The 20086-nt window shown below is 42.6% G+C and overlaps 1 protein-coding gene across 3 annotated transcripts in view; it reads left to right on the top strand.

The window, feature by feature from the left end:
* Nucleotides 1-18642, top strand: part of ppp1r12a (protein phosphatase 1 regulatory subunit 12A) — a 46619-nt gene extending 27977 nt beyond the window's left edge. Inside the window, exons 6-27 of one of the 3 annotated variants that reach the window (XM_022749415.1) lie at nt 5-79; nt 226-317; nt 461-618; nt 857-978; nt 2388-2495; nt 3198-3422; nt 3800-3891; nt 4232-4345; nt 5070-5222; nt 6215-6328; nt 7305-7475; nt 8779-8869; nt 9216-9395; nt 9527-9698; nt 10600-10721; nt 10916-10981; nt 12536-12552; nt 12657-12771; nt 12859-12963; nt 13070-13117; nt 14197-14247; nt 16230-16367. In XM_022749415.1, the coding sequence (XP_022605136.1) occupies nt 5-79; nt 226-317; nt 461-618; nt 857-978; nt 2388-2495; nt 3198-3422; nt 3800-3891; nt 4232-4345; nt 5070-5222; nt 6215-6328; nt 7305-7475; nt 8779-8869; nt 9216-9395; nt 9527-9698; nt 10600-10721; nt 10916-10981; nt 12536-12552; nt 12657-12771; nt 12859-12963; nt 13070-13117; nt 14197-14247; nt 16230-16367 (2529 nt within the window). Of the gene's footprint in view, nt 1-4; nt 80-225; nt 318-460; nt 619-856; nt 979-2387; nt 2496-3197; nt 3423-3799; nt 3892-4231; nt 4346-5069; nt 5223-6214; nt 6380-7304; nt 7476-8778; nt 8870-9215; nt 9396-9526; nt 9699-10599; nt 10722-10915; nt 10982-12535; nt 12553-12656; nt 12772-12858; nt 12964-13069; nt 13118-14196; nt 14248-16229; nt 16368-18538 lie in introns of those variants that run through there. The other 2 variants (XM_022749417.1, XM_022749416.1) reach the window with 2 other exon arrangements.
* The last annotated feature ends 1444 nt before the right edge of the window (nt 18643-20086 follow it).

Raw genomic sequence — 20086 nt, 5'->3', positions numbered from 1 at the left:
ACAGGGCCAGACACCTTTTGATGTAGCTGACGAAGATGTTCTGGGATATTTAGAAGAACTACAAAAGAAACAAAATCTGGTGAGTACAACTTCATCAGCAGTTTCAATGGTGGATACATTTGAATGACCTCTAAAAACCTGTTATTGAATGAACGATTCATTACGTGTCCTAGATTGTGTCTTTTCCCCAGTTTGAATAACTGATTTTTGTTTTCTTTATTCCAGCTGATGAGTGAGAAGAAAGATGTTAAGAAATCTCCTTTGATTGAAACGACAACCACTGGGGATAACAACCAATCACTGAAACCACTCAAGAGGTAAATAGCTTCTAAACTAACCCCCTATAGCGCAGGCATAATTAATTCAACTTTCTTTTTTGATGTGAACATTTTTGACTTTGTATCTTTTGATTTAACTCCAAGTTCTCTACTGATGCTGTTTTTAAATTTGTGCGTTGCAGCAAAGAAACGCTGCTTCTGGAGCCAGAGAAGAGCGCCCCACGCATCGAGGCCTTGGAAGCGGAGAAGGAGGATGAAGGAGAGGAGGGGAAGAAGGACGAATCGAGCTGCTCCAGCGACGAAGAGGAGGAAGAGGATTCAGAGTCGGAGACCGAAGCAGGTACCGTCTTATTTTAGACTTGCTGTGTGGGATCACTAAATCACGTCCAAAACCAAAGCATTTACTGGTTGTCAATTAAATTACTCTCATAGAATTTAATTTGGTCAGCTCTGGGCCTTTTTACCACAACATGTTCCTGTTCAGTGATCAGACATCAACACAGTCACCACATAAAATCTTAGTTTTCTTTACTACATATATATAATAATACACTTTTTTTTCTTTTCGACTCCTCCAGACAAGAGCAAGCCTTCAGCATCGGTGAGCAACAGCACAACGCCCGCCCCAACCAGTATCACCGTGTCATCTCCAACTACTCCAACCAACCAGGTGACAACCCCCACCTCACCAGTAAAGAAGGTATGATCTGGTGGTGTTTGCCATCCTATCCTGCGCAGACGGCTGCAACAGTACAGGCATGACGACAATTGGCGAGCAGTTGTTTGGTTTTGAAAGGCCTTGAATGCTGCAAATTAAATGCTGCAGCACAGCCATGATGTAATCATGTCACTACTCTGGCCTCAAACTACTCTAAGTAGTAACTGCACCTCCTCTGTTACATGACGCCAATTTAACTTTGTACCACTGAGACATGTCGGTGCCTCATTACAGACATAAATCAATAAAATTCAACATCTATTTAGATTTTCTCCCCTTTGAACACAAACCTAATTTCACAGCCGGCTGAAGACACTGAAGGGTGGGTGGGGGGGTGGGGGGTGGGTTTACATAAATGAGTTTGCTGTTCATACTTCAAGGCCATCAAACAAATAGTTGTTTCTGGTCGTGATTTTCCTTCATGTTGCAGAACAGTGAGCAAACAAAGCTAACAAACACCACAGAAAGAGAGGGAGATAAAGAGAGAGAGAGTTACGACCAGTTGTCACTGGCGTTTAACAAACATGGCGACAAGCTGCTCGGGTGGGATGATTAGTGGCCAGTTCTGGATGATGTTAACAGTTTACTACAAGACTGTTAGGACACCAACATGAGTGTTTAGAGTAGTAGATAGGGTTGGTTGTTGGGAGCAAAACAAGGGCTGGTTGTGTTTTTTCCCCTTTTGAGTGTGCTGCCCTCTGCTGGTGAAATCAGGCGAAGCATTTGACCAAAGTGACCCTGGTGAATTTCAACAAAGCTACTTCAGTCTGCTGTTAGAGCTAGCTGCTAGAAGGTATTTCCAGGTGTTTCGTATGGTTGTATATTATTAAAATTAAGGCTCATTATATTATAGCTGTAATATCAGAAACCGCCCACAGACTGGATCATCCCCTGAAAATTTGAATAGCCTTTGCAGCCTTTAGCAATCAGCTGCCACCTATCTTAGACTTTCTAAATGCTGTTTCTTTTTTTTTTTCTGCTTCTTTTCTTGCAATTATCTTCTTCTTCTTCTTCCAGCCTTTCTTTGAAGCCTAGTGCTCACACATCACAATGTCTTCTGTCTAACAAGAATGAGCAAAAAACATTAACAATGTCCAGTTTTGACACTACCAGATGTTTGTGGGATCTGACGCTTATTCCAACTGAGAACAATAATGGTAGTCTCCCCCTTCCCTGGTTTGGCAGTAAGCATTGTGTGGTGTGACTAGGCCTTAAAAAAAAAAAAAAAAAAAAAAATCTGTCCTTGCCATAAAGTGTGTTTCTTTTGCTGCTGCTTCTGTCTTATCCTGGCTTTTTCTCTGTCTCAACCTCTGTCCTCCTCCCTTGCTCTCCCTCCTCTCTCTCTCTTCTGCGTCTTTCTCATCCTGGGCTCTTGTCTTGGTTGGCTTTAGTTTGAATATATTACTCCCCTCATGCCTGTGGCGGAGCCAGGCTGTCCTGCATTGTGGCGTCAAGGCTTGCGCAAAACTGGCATTTCTCTAGTGCCCAAAAAACCTATGGTGAGGCATTGGTGTGCACCAGAGTTGTTCTCTCATCCTACATGCACCTGTGCACTGACAAACTACTTAACACCTCCCTAACCACCCTGGCCTGATCCAGGTTTTGCTGATTTGAACGCCCCTGTCGCTGACTTTCACTCATCAACCCCACATGGTGTTGTTCTCACTTGTAATCAGCAATTGCACCGTCCTAATTGTGCTTTCACCTTGTGTCTGTGTGGCTTCTGTGTTGTGTTTAGTTGCTTGTCATCCTCTGATAGATATTTGTGGCCAGACCTTGTGTGAGAAATATAAATTGGACCCTAAACTCTCCAACAGGTTGAAAGAGCCTTCACCACCCTTTGTTTAAGGCCGTTAGCGTTACCATCTTTTGAGGATAGCATGTGCTCAGAAATATTTATTTATAGTTCAGCAGTGGGTTCAGTCAGGTACAGGTGTCTATATTTTACTCTGAATCTACCTCTTAACTGGCATGTCCTTCCTTAAAAATGTCTCTTCCTGGTCTCATCATTAAAACCTAAAAAACTGCAGCCCCTAGAGATTAATCCAAAACCTTTTTTTTTTTTTTTTTAAACTAGTGTTTTGACCTTATCAACTTTTGTGTTACTCACCAAGAAGACTAAAAATCCCATTTTAACATCGTCATGCTTTTAAATGGTTCTCTCAGCGTATGAAACAACTGCCCCGGTCCTCCCTTTTCAGGTCACTCAGCCTGCTGGAAAGGCCTCAACTAAAACGGAGGAGGAGAGGAAGGACGAGTCTCCAGCGTCGTGGCGTCTGGGCTTGAGGAAGACGGGCAGCTACGGGGCGCTAGCAGAGATCACGGCAACCAAGGAGGCTCAGAGGGAGAAGGACACAACGGGGGTGATGCGCTCAGCCTCGAGCCCTCGTCTCTCCTCTTCCCTGGACAACAAAGACAAAGAGAAGGTCGACAGTCGCTTACAATTTTATTTTATTTTATTTTTTGTGGCATATGTCATAGATCCGTGGGTCACCAGGATGCTCAGAAACATGCTCACAGAGTCACAGATGAGGGGGTCTGGGACATACAGTGTACGTCATACACAAATAGGATGCGGTGATCGAGTCATTAAGAGTTAAAATTCAGTTAGTGTCTTTCCTTTTTAGCCATATAATAAGCTCCTTTTATGGAGTGTTTGATGAGGAAGGAATCATCTGTACCTGGACTGATGTGGTTTCCTGATGCTACCATGAAAGGCTGAACTTTTCCAAGAGCTCATATTAGACCTAAATGCTATCTATACAGTCACTGACACGGGTCCCGTCTGTTCCTCTGCCTACAGGAAAAGGACAAAGGAACCCGGCTTGCCTATGTGGCCCCCACCATCCCCAGGAGACTGGCCAGTACTTCAGACATCGACGAGAAGGAAAACAGGTGAAGCACTGGAGCCGAGTGGCTCTGTGCAAACATGCATTGGCATGAGCAGCTCCTGCTGCCCACTGCTGTGTGTTGCAGGACAAAGGCCCCAATGCTCTGCATGGTGTGTGTAGCCCAAAGCAACTGCTTTTGGTTATGTTGTCACGTTGTGCAGCAATGGATTTGGTAAAAACTGAACGATTCATTAGAAAGGGCAGACTTCATGGTAGAATAGGATGTAATGGGGAAAGACTAGACTATTTATAAGCTCATATCCAGTGTATATATATATATATCTATATATGTCAGGATCTGTTTGTGGAAGCCTAGGGTACTATTGTAGCTTGTGGTTCCCCAGGGACTCTACCGCTCTGATACGTAGCGGCTCCTACACCCGGCGACGCTGGGACGACGACCTGAAGAACAGCGAAGGAAGCGCCTCTACCAACCGAACCCCCAGCTACCAGCGCAGGTTAGCCTCGGCTGCGAGATAAATCTCTGCCAAACTTCCATCCCTCATCTCGTCATCAGATCTCTGCTCCATCTGATCTGATGCCTCGATCCATTATGAGGTTGACTTGCATAGCTTTTGGAAGTGAAAACCACTGTGTAGACAACGCTGACAGTTTTTTTTATCAGTCTTCGACAGTACTTTTTGCTTGGATTTTATCATCAGATGAATGCTTCCATGCACAGCAGCAGCTACTGAGAAAGCAATGCAAATCAGCCCAATGCCTTTTTCTATCACTGCCACACAATCTGTTGCATGACTATACCTGTCCTGTCAGGTTGCTGTGCCACTTTTAATGAGTTTAAATGCATTACCCAGGCTTTTCAACAAGCCTGCATATCCTTCTGACTCCCAAAATTCCCAGGGGTTGGTCATGGCACAAAACCTAGACACGGACTTATGCTGCATTCATGTCATATGGGAAAAATCCCCAATATGAGCCACCTTATTAAATGACCGTAGTTTTCAGGTTGTAAAAGCTACTTCGTTAAGACATCTTTCAGAATTTGCAAAAATGATCTAAAAAACAAAAACAAAATTTATGGCAGCAACTCCATATGACATGAATGCTCCAATAGTGTGTCAAAGCTAGTCTTAAATATGTATGTTTCTTTTACTGTATCTGTGTGTGTGCGCCTCCACCGCTAACATGCCTCTCTCGCCCACCCGCCTGCCAACACGCCAGCACGTCCCATACGCTAGCGCTAGGGCGGAGCGGCAGCACGCGGGACGTGCCAGCCAAGTCTTCGTCCACCTCCAGCTTGGACCCTAACACCTGTAATACTAAACCCTGGCAGCCACCCGCCTCCCACTACCAGTCTTACAGCATTTACCGCAGGTACACCAGCCTCACCGGGGACAACACCGTCTCCACACCCACCTGTCCTCACTGTGTGTCTCTGCTCTGCTGAAGTGCATTTGTTCTTGTGTTCATTTAATGATCAAATGAATATCGGAAGAGGTGCTTGTTATAATATGCATTCAGAACTGGCCTCTGGATGAATTCTGGTTCAGATCAAGGTTATCAATTTGTCCAAAATCCTTCAGCGACAATAGAATCTAAATACTTATCAAACCCACCCAGTAAACTCATCGTGCTGCTTCTGTGATCAGAGCGGTTCGGATTTCCTGAATAACGAGTCTGCAAAAGCTGAACACTGGTGTCACTGCACTACTGTGACACTGCTGCACTATTTAATGAAAGTATGTTCAGCTTAATTCTCACTGACTCGGCTATGGAATTTCGCTTTTTAATCAATAGCACTACTGTTAACATAACCCCTAACTCCTCTGAAATGACCTTAGGCTGTGTCAGACAATTTAATGATTTATTAAACCCATCTGACAAAGGCCCTTTTTTGTGTGTAAGACATGCCGAGCCACCACTGCTGCTAACAGCAGGTGAAACCTGTTTTTACATTGTGAAAGAAATATGTTTCAAGCTCTTGCTGCCAATAATGCAACATGGAGGAAAAGGATTGCTTTCCCCTGCTCAGTGTTTAATGTTAAAGCATCAGAGCAAACAGGGCACCCTTGTCATAAAGAATGCACAAGGGGAGGTTTTAAAGTATTTTATCACGGTGTGTCCAAAATTAATTATTGTAGAATTAGGCTTCGTAGAAAGTTAATGGATTTAATTAAATAAAAAATGTGGAGGACAATATTGATATTTCATGCAAAAAGACTGCGTAATATTTTAGCTCTAGGCATCAATACTAAGTATCTCATTTAATCATCACATCATCTAACGGAAATGATTGCCGTTGTGGTCGTTCACACAGCCCGGCCTGTGTCCCGCTCTGTCTCACTAGTGACTCTTTTATCTGACAGCGGCTCTTTCGGCAGAAGACACGAGGACTTGAGCTCCTCGACCACGTCCTCCTCCACGACCACCACCACCTCTTCATCTGTTACCTCGCCCACAGGCCATCGCGGCCTGCTCTCCAGCCTGGGCTCCTCTTCCACACGCACTGGCTCCACCAGTCTCACCAGCAGGTACCTGAACAGCACCGGAAAGACTTTGCAACCGGTGCCATCAACCAGTCCAGAAAACAGATACAGTTGTGATTCATAACTTGAAGACATTTCAATCGAATTGTTTCATTTTTTTTTTCTAAAAAATTTAAACCTGTTCCTGAGGTATTTCATCTTTATTCTGAGCTTAAAAGGTATCTGCTGTACTGGATAGTTAACGTTTAAAGTTTTAGCAACTTCTCATCTTAAAGGTCCCATATTGTATAAAGTGAGATTCCCATGTGTCGTCAGGACTTCTGTAACTTTGTGATGTGACAGTGAAGCAGTCACCGCCCTCAGCCAGGCCCCAAGCCCCGCCCACCTGGACCTACCATCCAACTTAGCAGAATGTGGTTTCTCTGAGTGTTTATCTGAAATCTGCTATTTATTTATTTAAATTTTTTTTACTCAGTCGCTTAAAAAACAGTAAGCCAATCAGAAGAGAGACTCAGAGAGAGGCCTCTTTTTGATTGGCTCACCGGCCTGTTGTTACTAGAGCTCCAGAGAGAAGCCTGAGAGAGGAGTTGTTAAACTACATTGAGAATGGTTTTTGGTTTTTAAAACCACAAACATATCTTTTGGATATCAACACTTAGTCAACACAAATAAAACACAGGAGAAGTGTAAATTATTGGACCTTTTTAACAACAAATCTCCCATTGTTCTTTGACAACATGCCAATCATTAACACTATTATAAAATGCTATTGTTGCACACTAACAAGTTTACTCAACCGACAGGTAATTAAAAGGTATTTTTATAGTATATTATCTATCTGTATATGGGTATAGGAATTCTACAGGACCTGACCTCTCTTTTATAAAAAGCAGTTGAAGTGGAATCTGCATCTGAGTGTGTGTATTTACATATATATATACAGTATATATATAAAATGCTGTTGTGTAAACAGGTACTGGTCAGAGGAGAGTGCAGAGAGGGAGAAGGAGAAGGAGTCTGCTGCAGTCATCCCCACTATAAACACTGGCTCTACTACGACCACCGCATCGACCACTACTACCACCGCCATATCGACCACTACCACCACCACTGGCACTGTCACCGGCTCTGAAAGACGCAGGTAATACATTGATGTCTTTTATATGTGAATAAATGTAACGTGTAATGATATTTTCTCCTCACATTATAACTTTTTTTTCTTCTTTGTTTTTGAAAGATGATTTCTGTGTCAGGAATATGTTAGCTTCCTGTTATTAGCCTCATTTATTTATTATGTTTGTTTATCTATATTCATGGAATTTTCAAGAGCAGGCAGTTTGGATAATTGTACAAAATATTTACTGTAAATGGTCTCAAGAAATATTGGCATTAACCTTAAAAGCCTCCATCAGTCAAACAGTAATCCGGATGCATTTCCTCTGTTTGAGAACAGGGTGTGTGTGAGTGTGTGAGTGTGTGTGTGTATATGATCTCCCGCTTTGTACACACAGCGTTTAGAGAGAAGAGGGAGTTTGTCCGTGTCTGTCTGTGAGAAAGGGAGCAGTGAGAGCGTGTCGCAGTAAGCGTGTATTTGCACGTGTGTGTTTGAGTGGGGTCGAGTGCGTGTCTTCCTGTTGGAGAGCTGAAATAAGCCACCTGTCATGGTGGGAGTGGAGCGAGGGCTGTTTGAGAGCCTGGGCCGCTCCAGTGACTTCTCCTTTTAAGGAAGGTGGGCAGAAGCTGCACATTTTCCTCAAGGCCAAGGCTCCTCTCTGCACTGAATCGGTTCATAGTTGTGTGTGGCCAACAGAAGCATGCTGCACACTGACTGAAAGTGCTAGAATAGTTCTGTTCCCCCAAACTGTTTTCACAAAAGGTTAAACATAGAGATTTGAATCCCCTTTTTACCAAATTAACTTAAAGTAGTTATAATAGTTGTTTTGAAAGCTTTATTTTTATCTAACTGCTTCTTCGTTACGGGAAATCCACGTCCACCAACATTTTCTGACATAGAGAGCCGCTTCACATTCACACCATTCCCCGAATGTACACCCGGAGCTCGATAGTATATCTGCAGTCTTGCTGTTGGCAAGTGGGAGCTGCTGGATTCAGCCATAGTCTGGCAGTCTAATATCCTCGCTCTGCCATATTTATTGTGTGAGGGGCGAGTGTTATCGCTTTCCTGGCTTGTCTGTAAATTAGAGCAGTCATCATTCTGATCTCAAGCCACCTTGTGTGACCTTAAGGCGCCACACTACCATACACGATGATGACAAGTGCCAGACTTATTCATAAAAGCGATGTTAACAGAAACAGCTTCCCTATCCCAACAGCCATCTAATATAAGAGTAATATTAATATATTTGCTCTGCAAAATGATTAAATTTGTGCGTGTGTTTTTTTGTGTGTGTGTGTGTGTGTGTGTGTGTGTGTGTGTGTGTTAGGTCATACCTGACGCCAGTGCGAGACGAGGAGTCAGAGTCTCAGAGGAAAGCTCGCTCCAGACAGGCTCGACAGTCGAGGAGGTCCACTCAGGTGAGTTATCCTATGTCACCTTTGGCGTGTTAATTTATCAACACATCAACACCAAAAAAGTCAACTTTTTTTCTTTCTTTTTTTTTTTTTTTTTTTACAAAGAACCAACAAGTAAAAACAAAATGTCATCAGATACTGAGCCACTGGTTTTATAGACAATTTGAGCAAAAGTTGTTTTGTGTTTGAGAATTTATGAGGATAAAAATTCAACGTCATAAAGCACCGTTTTTAACTTTTTACTGCAGAACGAATATGAATAAGAAGATTGTGGTAACAGAATTTTTAAAATATCATCCGAGTAAAAGATTCAAAAATCTAGAGGTTTAATATTACGCTCCTCATCCAGGGTGTGACTCTGACTGACCTGCAAGAGGCCGAGAAAACAATCGGCAAGAGTCGTACCCCAAAGACCCGCGAGGAGGAGAAGGAGGAGAGAGAGAAGCAGGACAAGGAGAAGCAGGAGGAGAAGAAGGAGACGGAGACCAAGGAGGACGATTACCGATCGAAGTACCGCAGCTTCGAGGAGGTACAGTTCTCATCTTTGTCTTAAATTTCCGAAGACGGGTCACTGTAACTTCACAATAATTCACACCTTGAATATTTGACTCTGCTGTCGCTCTTACCTGCCTCCTTTCTCCCGTCCTCTCTCCCTTCCAGCGTTACCGGCCTTCATCCTCCTCCACCTCTGCCATTTCCACAGTCAGCACTGCCTCCACCCCATCCTACTCTAGCAGCACATTGTCCTCCAGTTCCAGCTCCCTCAACAGGCCTAACAGTCTGACGGGGATCACCTCCTCCTATAGCCGTTCCTCCAGAGACACGGAAAAAGGTCAGTGATTAGTGCCACTCGAATCCAAAGAAAAGGCGCAGCAAGAAGTGCTTTATCTGTGGAGGGGCTACAACTTAACTAAGGCAAACCATAATGATTTATCGTGTAACTCCGTCTCTACGTTCAGATAAACTTAAACCTAGCAGTAGTAGTAGTAACACGGCTAAAAAGATATCTTCAGCTAGCTTAACTATAACTTTCCTGAAAGTGAAATAACTAATATAAAGCCATGTAGACACAGCGTTTGTCTGCTACACTGCTTATTTCCACCTGATGCTGATATGTGTCGCCGCAGGCCCACATTCACTTGGGCAAACCGCCACATGCCGATTAAGAGCATTGTGACAGAAAGGGGATTGTGTTGCCTTTTAAATTAAGTAGCTCCTCTCTTAACGAATAAATCCATGAAACATCCTTGGGAAAACAGGCGGCAGCTTTATTCTGTTCAACTGAAGGAAACACTGACCGCTTTGTTCTTCCACGACCAAAGGCCTTTTTTTTTTTTTTTTTTTTTTTCTTTCATTCTTTGTCTGAACTCGAGCCAAGTCAAGTAGTTGTCCTGACTGTACTTTGTGCAGTCAAACTGTTGCCTCAGTTAACCTGGACCTGTCTCTCTTCCAGTTTGAATTCTTATTAGGACTGCTTCGTGGGCATTTGCCCTGTTGATGTCAAAGTAATTAGGGTCAAATTGTTCTTCGATTAAATACAGGGCAGAGTTCAGAAGCAGATCATTTAGAGATGTACAAAAGGAACAGATGTTATCAATACTCTGTGTTAAATACATGTGGCCTACGAGTGCCGATTGGCTGAAAAGGTATAACACTATATCATTCGATTTTATTATGAAATTATCATTCGTTAGCACTTTAATTTACCTGTCGTCATTTGTGTGGATGCACAGAAGCAGATAAGAAGGAGGAGGAGAAGGAGGGAGAGGACAAGTCTCAGCCCCGCTCCATACGGGATCGCAGGCGGCCCCGCGAGAAGAGACGCTCCACTGGGGTCTCCTTCTGGACCCAAGACGTAAGAGACTCGCACACAGTGATAGATTTATTTATTTATATATATTAGAGTTCAGGTGTTTAAGTATTCAGTGCACTCTTCATGAGGTGCAATAGTTCATGACACCTGCACAACCCCGACTTTTCCTCTTTGATCATTTGGGTAGCAAGAGCTGAAAAGCGTCTGTAACCCTCCTCCTTTTTTTCTAATTCCAGGGTGATGAAAATGACCCTGACCAGCAGTCCGACTCAGAGGAGGGCAGCACCAAGGGAGAGCTACAGGTAACCCGACACACACTCGCAGACAGGGGGCAGAGAGTAGATGAAGCTGCCCTCGAGCCCGGCCGTCAAATCAAACTACTCCTATTTCTTTTCTTGTACGCCGACACTTCCGTTTGATTTCTGCCCCTCTGCATTTATTCTCTATTCTGGTCCTTCCTCGTGTCTCCTCATGTAGGGAAGGCCAGGCGGGTCCACTAGTCTTTGATATTCACCACTCTGCCCTGCACAGCTATGATTTCCTCCCCTCCCTCTTATCTTTCCTTCTCACCGTCGGCGCCCTTTGAATTTTTTTATTGTGTCCATCTTCCGGTGATTGTCCGGTTGCCGTGGCGACCTTGCAAAACCAAAATTATTTTTCTTCCATAGATCATAAGGTTTTCAAAACATGCAGACGCACAAAGGCAAGGAAGTCTGGGTCACCGGGGTCAAAGCACACACACAAATGAGATGGTGGAGAGTCACATTTTAAATCGTTGTAAATGAGATTTTTACCCAGTGATTACATAATAACGAAATAAAAACGAAAAGTATAAGTTGTCAAAACCAATTAAACGCAGTCTTAATGTCCATGAATGGAGCAGCGTGAGGCAGATTGTGCGGGCGGTGTTGTGAAAATATTGCTGGCTGAGTGAACTTCCTGTTTGAATGGGAGCGTCACATAGACACTAGTGGGAGATGACAAGGACGTACAGAGCTGCCAGACAACTCTGACTGTAGGACAGTATAAAGGGTGGAGCTCTAAATAGGAAACAAGCAATTATCTTGCTTGAAGATGCAAAAGCTTACAGGAAAAGCTTTTGAGTCTCTTCCTTTCCTGCACTCTAAAATTAGTTTTTATGTAAAGCACGTTGAACTGCTTTTGCATGAGGTAGACAAATTTTTTGAATTTGAATTTAAAACATCAAAATGTGAAAAATAGCTCGAGTGATGCAAGTTTTAACTCCTTCCTGATTGAGAGATTTAAGACGTTGATTAAAACAGATCAGAAGACCACTGGTTTGTTTTTCATGGCTGTAATCTGCCACTCGTGCTTTGAATATTATCAATATAATATTATAATATTATTCAGCTGTTGATTTGTGCAGCTGAACTTTATGTTCATCATTTTTCCTGAAAGGCTCTTCAGGAGTTCTTCATTCAGATTGTAGCATCGTTATTGTGCCTCCGCCCCGCACCCCCCACCCCCTCCCCGTCCGCCTCAGGAAGCCGACTGCAATCTCAAAATAGCTGGAAGCCCGACCCACCAAACCTGACCCCCCCCCATCTGATGCTGCTGCTGTGGCACTCGACAAGCGCAGTAGACTTCCAGGCACGCCAGCTGTTTAGGGATTAGTGTGTATGTACTTGCATGTAGAGCAGTTTGCAGGAGGCTGAGTGATGAGAGTGAAGGTCAGGTGCTGCAGCTGAGGAGGCTTTAGTTTAAATGAGCAGTCTTTTTTTTTTTTTAATGTGCAAGTTCTGTATTAATGTGATTCACTGTTTGACTCTATAAAAACACTGACGTGATGCGTTTCTATCTCTAGACATTAACATTGACTTTTTGTTTCCTTTCAGAGTGACAGATTGTCCAGGTATGTGTCACCCGCTACATATTGACTTCAGCATCTGTTCTGCGTCTCTGTGTGTTGCCCAAACGTTTGGTCTTAAATACGTGACGACGTCGTTTCTGTTTCAGGAATGAGAGCACTTCATCCTTAGATCGCAACGACACTCTTTTTAGCCGTAGCTATGAGAGTCGAAGGCCATACTCGAGCCGACTGGATAGAGACGACACCACTGATTATAAAAAGGTACAATCATTAGGTCAAATTCCGTCTTAAAGCACTAATTCTGATTCATTTGATTATTGACTGACATGTTCTTCTCTTCGTCTCCAGCTCTACGAGCAGATCTTAGCTGAGAACGAGAAGTTGAAGGCCCAGTTACGTGACACAGACCTGGAGCTGGCAGACTTGAAGCTACAACTAGAGAAGGCCACACAGGTGTGATAGACTCGCACTGCTGCAGCCGATTTTTTTTTTTTTTAGTAAAATCCTGATAAAAGATCATTCAGGTTTCTTATGTGTTGCCACTGTTTTGTCATTGCAGAGGCAGGAACGCTATGCTGACCGATCACAGCTTGAGATGGAGAAAAGGGTAATGACAGTTTAATTAACGCAGCTCTAAAACAAATGTGCCTTGTTTGAACTTTATGAAAAGATGTATAACTTCTGTCTCTCTCAAGTTTGTCTCAAACTAAATGTAGAAGTAGTTACTTTGATAAATTCAACCTGCTTTCAAACATGACGGTAACACTGCCAATGGGTTTATGTCTAAAGGTAACAAGCAGGCCCCAATATCATCTGGGTGGTGGTATGATCTTACCCTGAGTTTTTGTATCAGTCTCCTCTCTTCTGCTGGCTGTTGTCTCACACATGCCCTTGTAGCCGGGGTCGTAGGGACTTCCTCCTCCCTCCTCCTCGCCACCCAGAACACTGCCACCGTCTCTTTCACTCGTTTTTTATTTTTTAACCTCAGAGGCAGCGTGTGGTCACCACTTCTCAAGACTTGCTTATTTTCTTATTTTTGTGTGTGTGCGTGTGTGTGTGTGTGAAAGTGTGTTTTTATCTTTGATTTATGCAGGAAGTAGAACAATCCTAGGTTGTTAAATTGCGTGTTAAAAGAACCTGTGCATGTGTGTTTTCACTCATTCGGTAATCATGCTGGCGTCTACAGCTGCAGCTGTGCAGCCATCACATCATAACCCCTGGATTAGTGAACTTCATCCACTATTTTCTAAGCCCCTGCTGTAATATAAACCACATATGACATCATCACCCGTGTGTCATTTGTCCTCACAGGCTTTTATAATATGAGAATGTCCTTTTTTTTTTGTTGTTGAAAAAAGACATTCTGACCGTCCATGAGTCATTCCATTAACTTACCATCCAACACAACCTCTAAACATGTACGTCCCCATTTATTGACTCATTCCTGCCCTTTTATACATCATGTAAATTATTTATACATCACTGAATATGTAAGTCTGAACTGGCTGTTGCTTGCAGACGCCTCACAAGATATGCGTGTGTTCAAGTGTGTGCTATCGCTACACCCTCACCATCTTCCACACCTCTGTACTTAAAGCAGTGTGTAGAGCCTGCACCTACAGTGTGTTTTTGTGCCGAGTGATGCGTGTGTCCCAGAGTTTGACCCGCTGTCCTCCACCCCCACAGGAAAGAAGAGCTCTAGAAAGGAAGATTTCTGAGATGGAGGAGGAACTTAAGGTACTGCCACACACGGTCACACAGACACACAGTGTATTATGTTTTCTGCTCACGTACAGTGGGGTTTATTTCCATTAATGACGTCAAGATCATAGGTGGTGTGTAGGTGGTACTTGTGAGTTCCAGTATGGTGCTAACAGCTGTGACTTTTCTAATCCTAAAATTCAGCCTGCGAGTCCCTTTTTATATAAAATTAGTCACTTTTTTTTTTTTTAACAGGAGAGGTGAGTCATCTCAAACCCTATGATGCCTAAAATATAATATGCATTTATTACAGCTTGGGTCGTATTTTTGTAGTTTCGCTTTTTCTTTCATCAGTTATGACATTGTGCTCAACTGTGAGAGGTTTCTAGGATCTGGGAACATGGTGATGTCACTTTAATGAAGTCAGACGCAGCAAGAGACACGAGCAGTCAGTCAGACAGGTGGTAAACAAGTCAACAGGTTATCCACATTATCTGAACCCTGCATGTGTTTCTTGCTGTTTTATAAAGCAATGTTGCTTTGTTCCCAGGTCTCAGCAATTTACACCTTGAGTATAATGTTATTGTTACCAACAGGTGGGGCTGTTTCCAAAAGTCAGTGATGCATCAGTCAGGAGGAGCCCTGATTTAGCTGCCTCGTAGTACACAGAGCAATGCAGGCGTGTGGCAGGCGGTACAACATGTATGTAGAGCAGACTCTCTAAAAATCCTGACTTTGGGACAGCGCTACCAACAGGAAGTATGGAGAAAACTACAAAATAAAGACCCTGGTTGTTTGAAAAATTGAATTTTCCTTTTTGAAATGTTCTGTGTGTATGTCATGTCTGTTTCTAGGAAGCCATTAATACATAGGACAAATATGATATGGTTATGAATTAGAGCTACCTGAGTTGTCAAATACATCATTGGGTGTTGCCTAATGTAGACAAATACAACCAAAACTAATAAAAGAGCCACTGCTCTGACTATTCCTGTTGGGAAAGAAACACGGAGATGCTTGAGAGTCCTCATCTGCCTTTCCTCTTCTAAAAGTAAAATATGAAACACTTCCACTGAACCGGAACATACATGAATCCTACTTTTATGTCGCCTGTCACCTGGCTTCTTGAAAAGATGATTTGTTTTGTTTCTTCTGTAAAGATGTCAGGAGACACTTTCCACTCATTTTCACACATCAAGAATATATTAACAAGTAACCATCAGAAAACTCCTCCCTAAGTTAAACTGACTTAACACTAACATGAAGGCTACAATGACAGGGTCTTTAAAACAACATGCATCTCACATTGTAAATATGTGAATGTCTAGTCCTTGAATGTACCATAACCTCCACTCTTTCAAATGTCATTTCCAGAAAGGAGAAAAAAAAAAAAACCTCCTCCTTGTATTCTTGCTAGACGTGCACCTGTGCATCTCTTATTCTGTTCAGGACACATCTCAGGTCAGCTGTTGTAATCTATGTTGACACAGCGTTTAAGCTCTTCTACTGAGACGGCCAATTAAATGTTCCTTTTCTGGAAAACTGATTTAAGGAGGAGAGAGGAGGGGGAAAAAAAAAAGCCATTACAACTCTAGTAAGCAAGTGTTCTTTCCATCGCTGTGGTAACGAAGTGTGTTTATTTTTAGGTTGTAGGCAGCCGGCTGATCTTATCGGTGTCACTTTTTCATTCTATCTACAAGCATCACACCGAACCGGAAAAAGCTCTTAATCATTCCTTCGGTTTCCAAAATCTGTCCCCATTTTCTAACAATCTTCCTCTTCTGTTTTCCCTTTTTCCTCCTCTCGGCCCCTCTTCTCTATTCATTTATATTGTCCTGTCTTTCATTAATCCTTCCTCTCTAATTTGTTTTTTCAAACACGTTTTTCCTTTCCTTCCTCTGCCATTCTTTTACTCTCACTCTCTCCTTCCATCCATTTCTGCCTCCTCCCTTTCTCTTTCTCTCTGTTCTCCTGTGTTGTGTTTGTTGTCCCCCTCCCCTCCTCCCTCCTCCCTGCAGAACCTCCCCCAGGTAAAGCAGGTTCAGGCCCTGCGGCAGGTTAAGGAGCGGCTGCAGGCTGAGAACCGGGCCCTGGCCCGCGTGGTGGCAAAGCTCTCGCAGTCCGCCTGCAGCCAGCTGCCCAGCGTCGACCTCTAAGCCACGTCCGTTTGTCCGCCACCATCTCTTCCTCCTTCTCCTCCTCTTCTTCTTCTTCTTCTTCTTCACCTTCTCCCTTCCCAACCCCATTCTTCTCATGCTCCATTCGCGCTCTGCCCCGCACCCATAGACAGGCAGGTGCCCAGCCGCCCAACCACCACTGGTTTTGTAAACTCCCCTTTTCCGCCCCCCTCTGCCTCCCCAGAGCTTTTGGTTTTCAGATTGGGGAGGGTGTCTTTTGGTTTTCACAACAGGACGCTCTCCTTTTACAGTACATGACATGTCGAGTGTTTTCCACACTTCTCAGTGTTAAACATCCAAAACGAATCGACGCGGGTGGAGAAGAAGCTAAGGTGAGTAGTGTTTGGCTGACAGGAGTCTAAATTCACTCCACATGTGGATCACTCTCACACACATCTTCACGTACTGTAAAGGAAAGCGTCCTCTGTAGTTTCTAGTTGTGATGCTTCCATCAGAGGGAGCTCGGTTGTTCAGTTTGGCTTGTTCTGGCTTCTTTGCATGAAGTGGCATCTTTTATTTATTTATTTATTTATTTATTTGGCATCAAGGTTTATTGGCCCAAAATCTTCAGAGACTGAACCTTTTTTTTCTTCTTCTTCTTCTTTCCCCCCGTCTGTACTCTACCTCAGATTTTAGTTTTAACAGATGACAACAAAAACTCTTTCAGACAGCTGCATGCACCGACGGGTTCGGCTGGACACTGGTTTAGTTTTGATCAACATCAAGTATAAAGTATCTCAGTATACTTCAGAACATGATGGGACATTTAAACTAGCAGTTGATTGTCATCTGTATCGTTTGTTTTTAACGGGACTGAAATCTCTTGCTGGAGATTCTCAGTGTTGTGTGTCAGTAAAGAACCTCTGAAAAACACGATTCCTACCTAAAGTCCTCCACTGCATAACCTCCTCACATTTTACTTTACACAGAAATATCTGTAACTGATTAGTAGAATAACAAGTGAATTTTTGAGTGTCATTATTGCACACATTGGAGATACTACTAAGTTCATTGTTATTCAGCAGTAAAAGGTCAAACTTACTGATTGATGTCGGATCATATGACCTGACATTTGCCCATCATGGGTCACAAAACACAGCAAATAGAGGAGAGTGCTGACTATCATACTTCATGCAGTATTACTTTGAATACTACAGAGCCCGGCAGGTGTGACGGGAAAGACAAACAGTAATAATTGTGCTCTTCAATTACTTATTCATACTCTTAAATGAATCTTTTCTGCACAAAAATTACTAAAGCACAATGTTTTCAGAAAGATTTAGCAGGTATCTCAACATATCTCGGCTAAAATCAAAGCAAAACTGCATTAAAACCAGCAGTTCATTTAAATTAGATTTCATCCACGCCCACTAATGTTCACTTTATGTTTTGCACTGCATCAGGCTACTCTGTGGTGAATGTGCGGCTAACTGATAGCAGCTAAAGCAAGGTAGTGTTGCTAAAATAACATCCAGAGGTACAGCTGGATAAAAAGAGCATCTAAGGTAAATGAACGTGTGTTGTCATGATTTGAAAACAAAGGAAGGGATTCAGTATTTGTATCTCAGTATCAAATCAAAGCTTTTATTCTTATTATTCACAGCAACCTGTAAATTCATCACCTGTTGCTGTAATTTCACAATAAGAGCACCAATTAAGTGGTTCAAGAGCACTTATTAGACTTTCACGCACAACAGTTATTATTACCAAGTTACCCCGACACCTGGCGAGCTCTGTGGTACACCGTACATTAATCAACTTTGACACTTTTCTAAAAATCAAAACGTCTCCGCTGTGTATTTTTGTGGCTGCCGGTGAGCAGCCGTTGAGGTTCTGCATGGCTTTCTCAGGAACTTTGGCCTGTGGTGTGCCCGCTTTTACTTCTCTCTCTTGACTTGAAACAAGTGATTTTAAAAGTTTAAAAAAAAAAAAAAAGAGTAAACAAAACATGAGAGATGCTGTGTGACTCCAAAGATTGCTTACACAAGCTGCAATTAACAGTTTGTAAAAACCGGCCTGACTGGTTTAGTGACATGTGTATCTGTCAAGACTTGTCTAAGCCTCTCTCTCTCCCTCCCTCTCTCTCTCTCTCTCCCTCCCTCCCTCTCTGTCTCTGTGTCTCTTCCTCGTTTCCTTTTCTTCCCTTTCAGATGCTCCCAGACTTGAAAGCAGACAACCAGAGACTAAAGGACGAGAACGGAGCACTCATTCGAGTCATTAGCAAGCTTTCCAAGTAGAACAGACCCCCCCGCCCCGTCTTCTGCACCCCCCCCCCTAGTCCCCCATGGCAGTGACTAATGGAATTGCACATTTAGATATTAATTGCAACAGACATCAGAGACAAGACTCCCCCTTTTTCTTTTTTTTTTCTTTTTCTTTTTTTTTGTTTTCTTTTTCTCCTCCCGACTCTTTTTTTTTTTTTTTTTTTTAATCTACCTTTTGCTCCTCCACCACTGCAGCATCCACCCATCCATCCATCCATCTGCCCCACACTCTCCTCGACTATAATCCACTCGATTGTGTGGCTGCTGTCCTGATAGAACCACTGAGTTTACAGAGCAAAAAGGAAAAAAGGGTCGTGTGAGCAGCATGTAAAAGCATTGTGGGCGGGGAAGCCTGAAAACTATTTAACCAATAAGCCTTAGTTGTACATAAAGAGAAAAAGAAAAAAACACTTGCATCGATCTCTTCTCTCTCTCGGCTATCACTGAAGAACAGATATTATCCAACACCTGATTTTATTTGTGCCACAATCTCTTATTTGATGTCATTTTTTCTTTTTTCTTTTGTTTCCTCTTCCTGTGTAAGTGTTGTGTGCTGTGCAGTTTCCTCCCTCCCTCCCTCCTTAAAGTGCCACTTTTGCCCCATATCAGCTCCTAGTGGCCCCCCCCCTTTTATTTTTATTTTTCTTATTCCTCCCACACACCGATCACCAATGCACACACACCTGCCCCCCCCCCCCCCCCCTTTTTTTTTTTTTTTTTTTTTTTTTTTTTTTTTTTTTTTTTTTTTTTTTTTTGTACCTCTGTGTGTCTTCCTCCAAGAGGGAAAAAAATTTGAAATTCTCGCTTTAGCGAAACGAGGCGGACCTGGTGGAATTTAAGCTTTCACTGTATGTGCAATATGCATTTTTTTTTTTTTTTTTTTTTTTTTTAAATGCTTTAATGATGAGTCCATCACAAGTAGGATTTTTCACTCTTCCACCGCTTCCATCGCTCACCTTCCTCCCCTCCTTTTTTCTTTTCTTTTCTTTTTATTTTCTTTTTTTTTGTTGTTTTTTGTTTTAAGTTTGTAGTGTAGTCAGTTTATACTCTGTATTTCTCACTTTGTTTTAGCAGGTACTGAGTGATGCTGTATATACCTGTATGTATTTGTTTGAGACCAGCACATGGCATGCGTTTATGGTTCCCGTCTGTTACTATTAAAAGTATACAAATTCCAGAGGACAAAAAGGTGTGTTTTAATTATTTTTCTTTTATAGTCTAAAGACATTGGCTACAGTACAGTAGAGCCTCTCTCTTACACGGGACGGCTGGCAGTGTTCAGTGCTTTATTTTCCAGTTTAAAAATAAGTGTTCACATAATTGTGAGATTTAAAAAAAAAAAAAAAAGAAAAAAAGAAGAAAAAAGAAAAAAAAAAAGAGAAATAATCGCTTCACTACATTTCACTTTCATTGTATTCAGTATCTTGGAAGAGT

The sequence above is a fragment of the Seriola dumerili genome, unplaced genomic scaffold (assembly GCF_002260705.1).
Source record: "Seriola dumerili isolate Sdu_G_001 unplaced genomic scaffold, Sdu_1.0 BDQW01000138.1, whole genome shotgun sequence".
NCBI classification, from domain to species: domain Eukaryota; kingdom Metazoa; phylum Chordata; class Actinopteri; order Carangiformes; family Carangidae; genus Seriola; species Seriola dumerili.
This window is presented reverse-complemented; position numbering and strand designations above follow the sequence as displayed.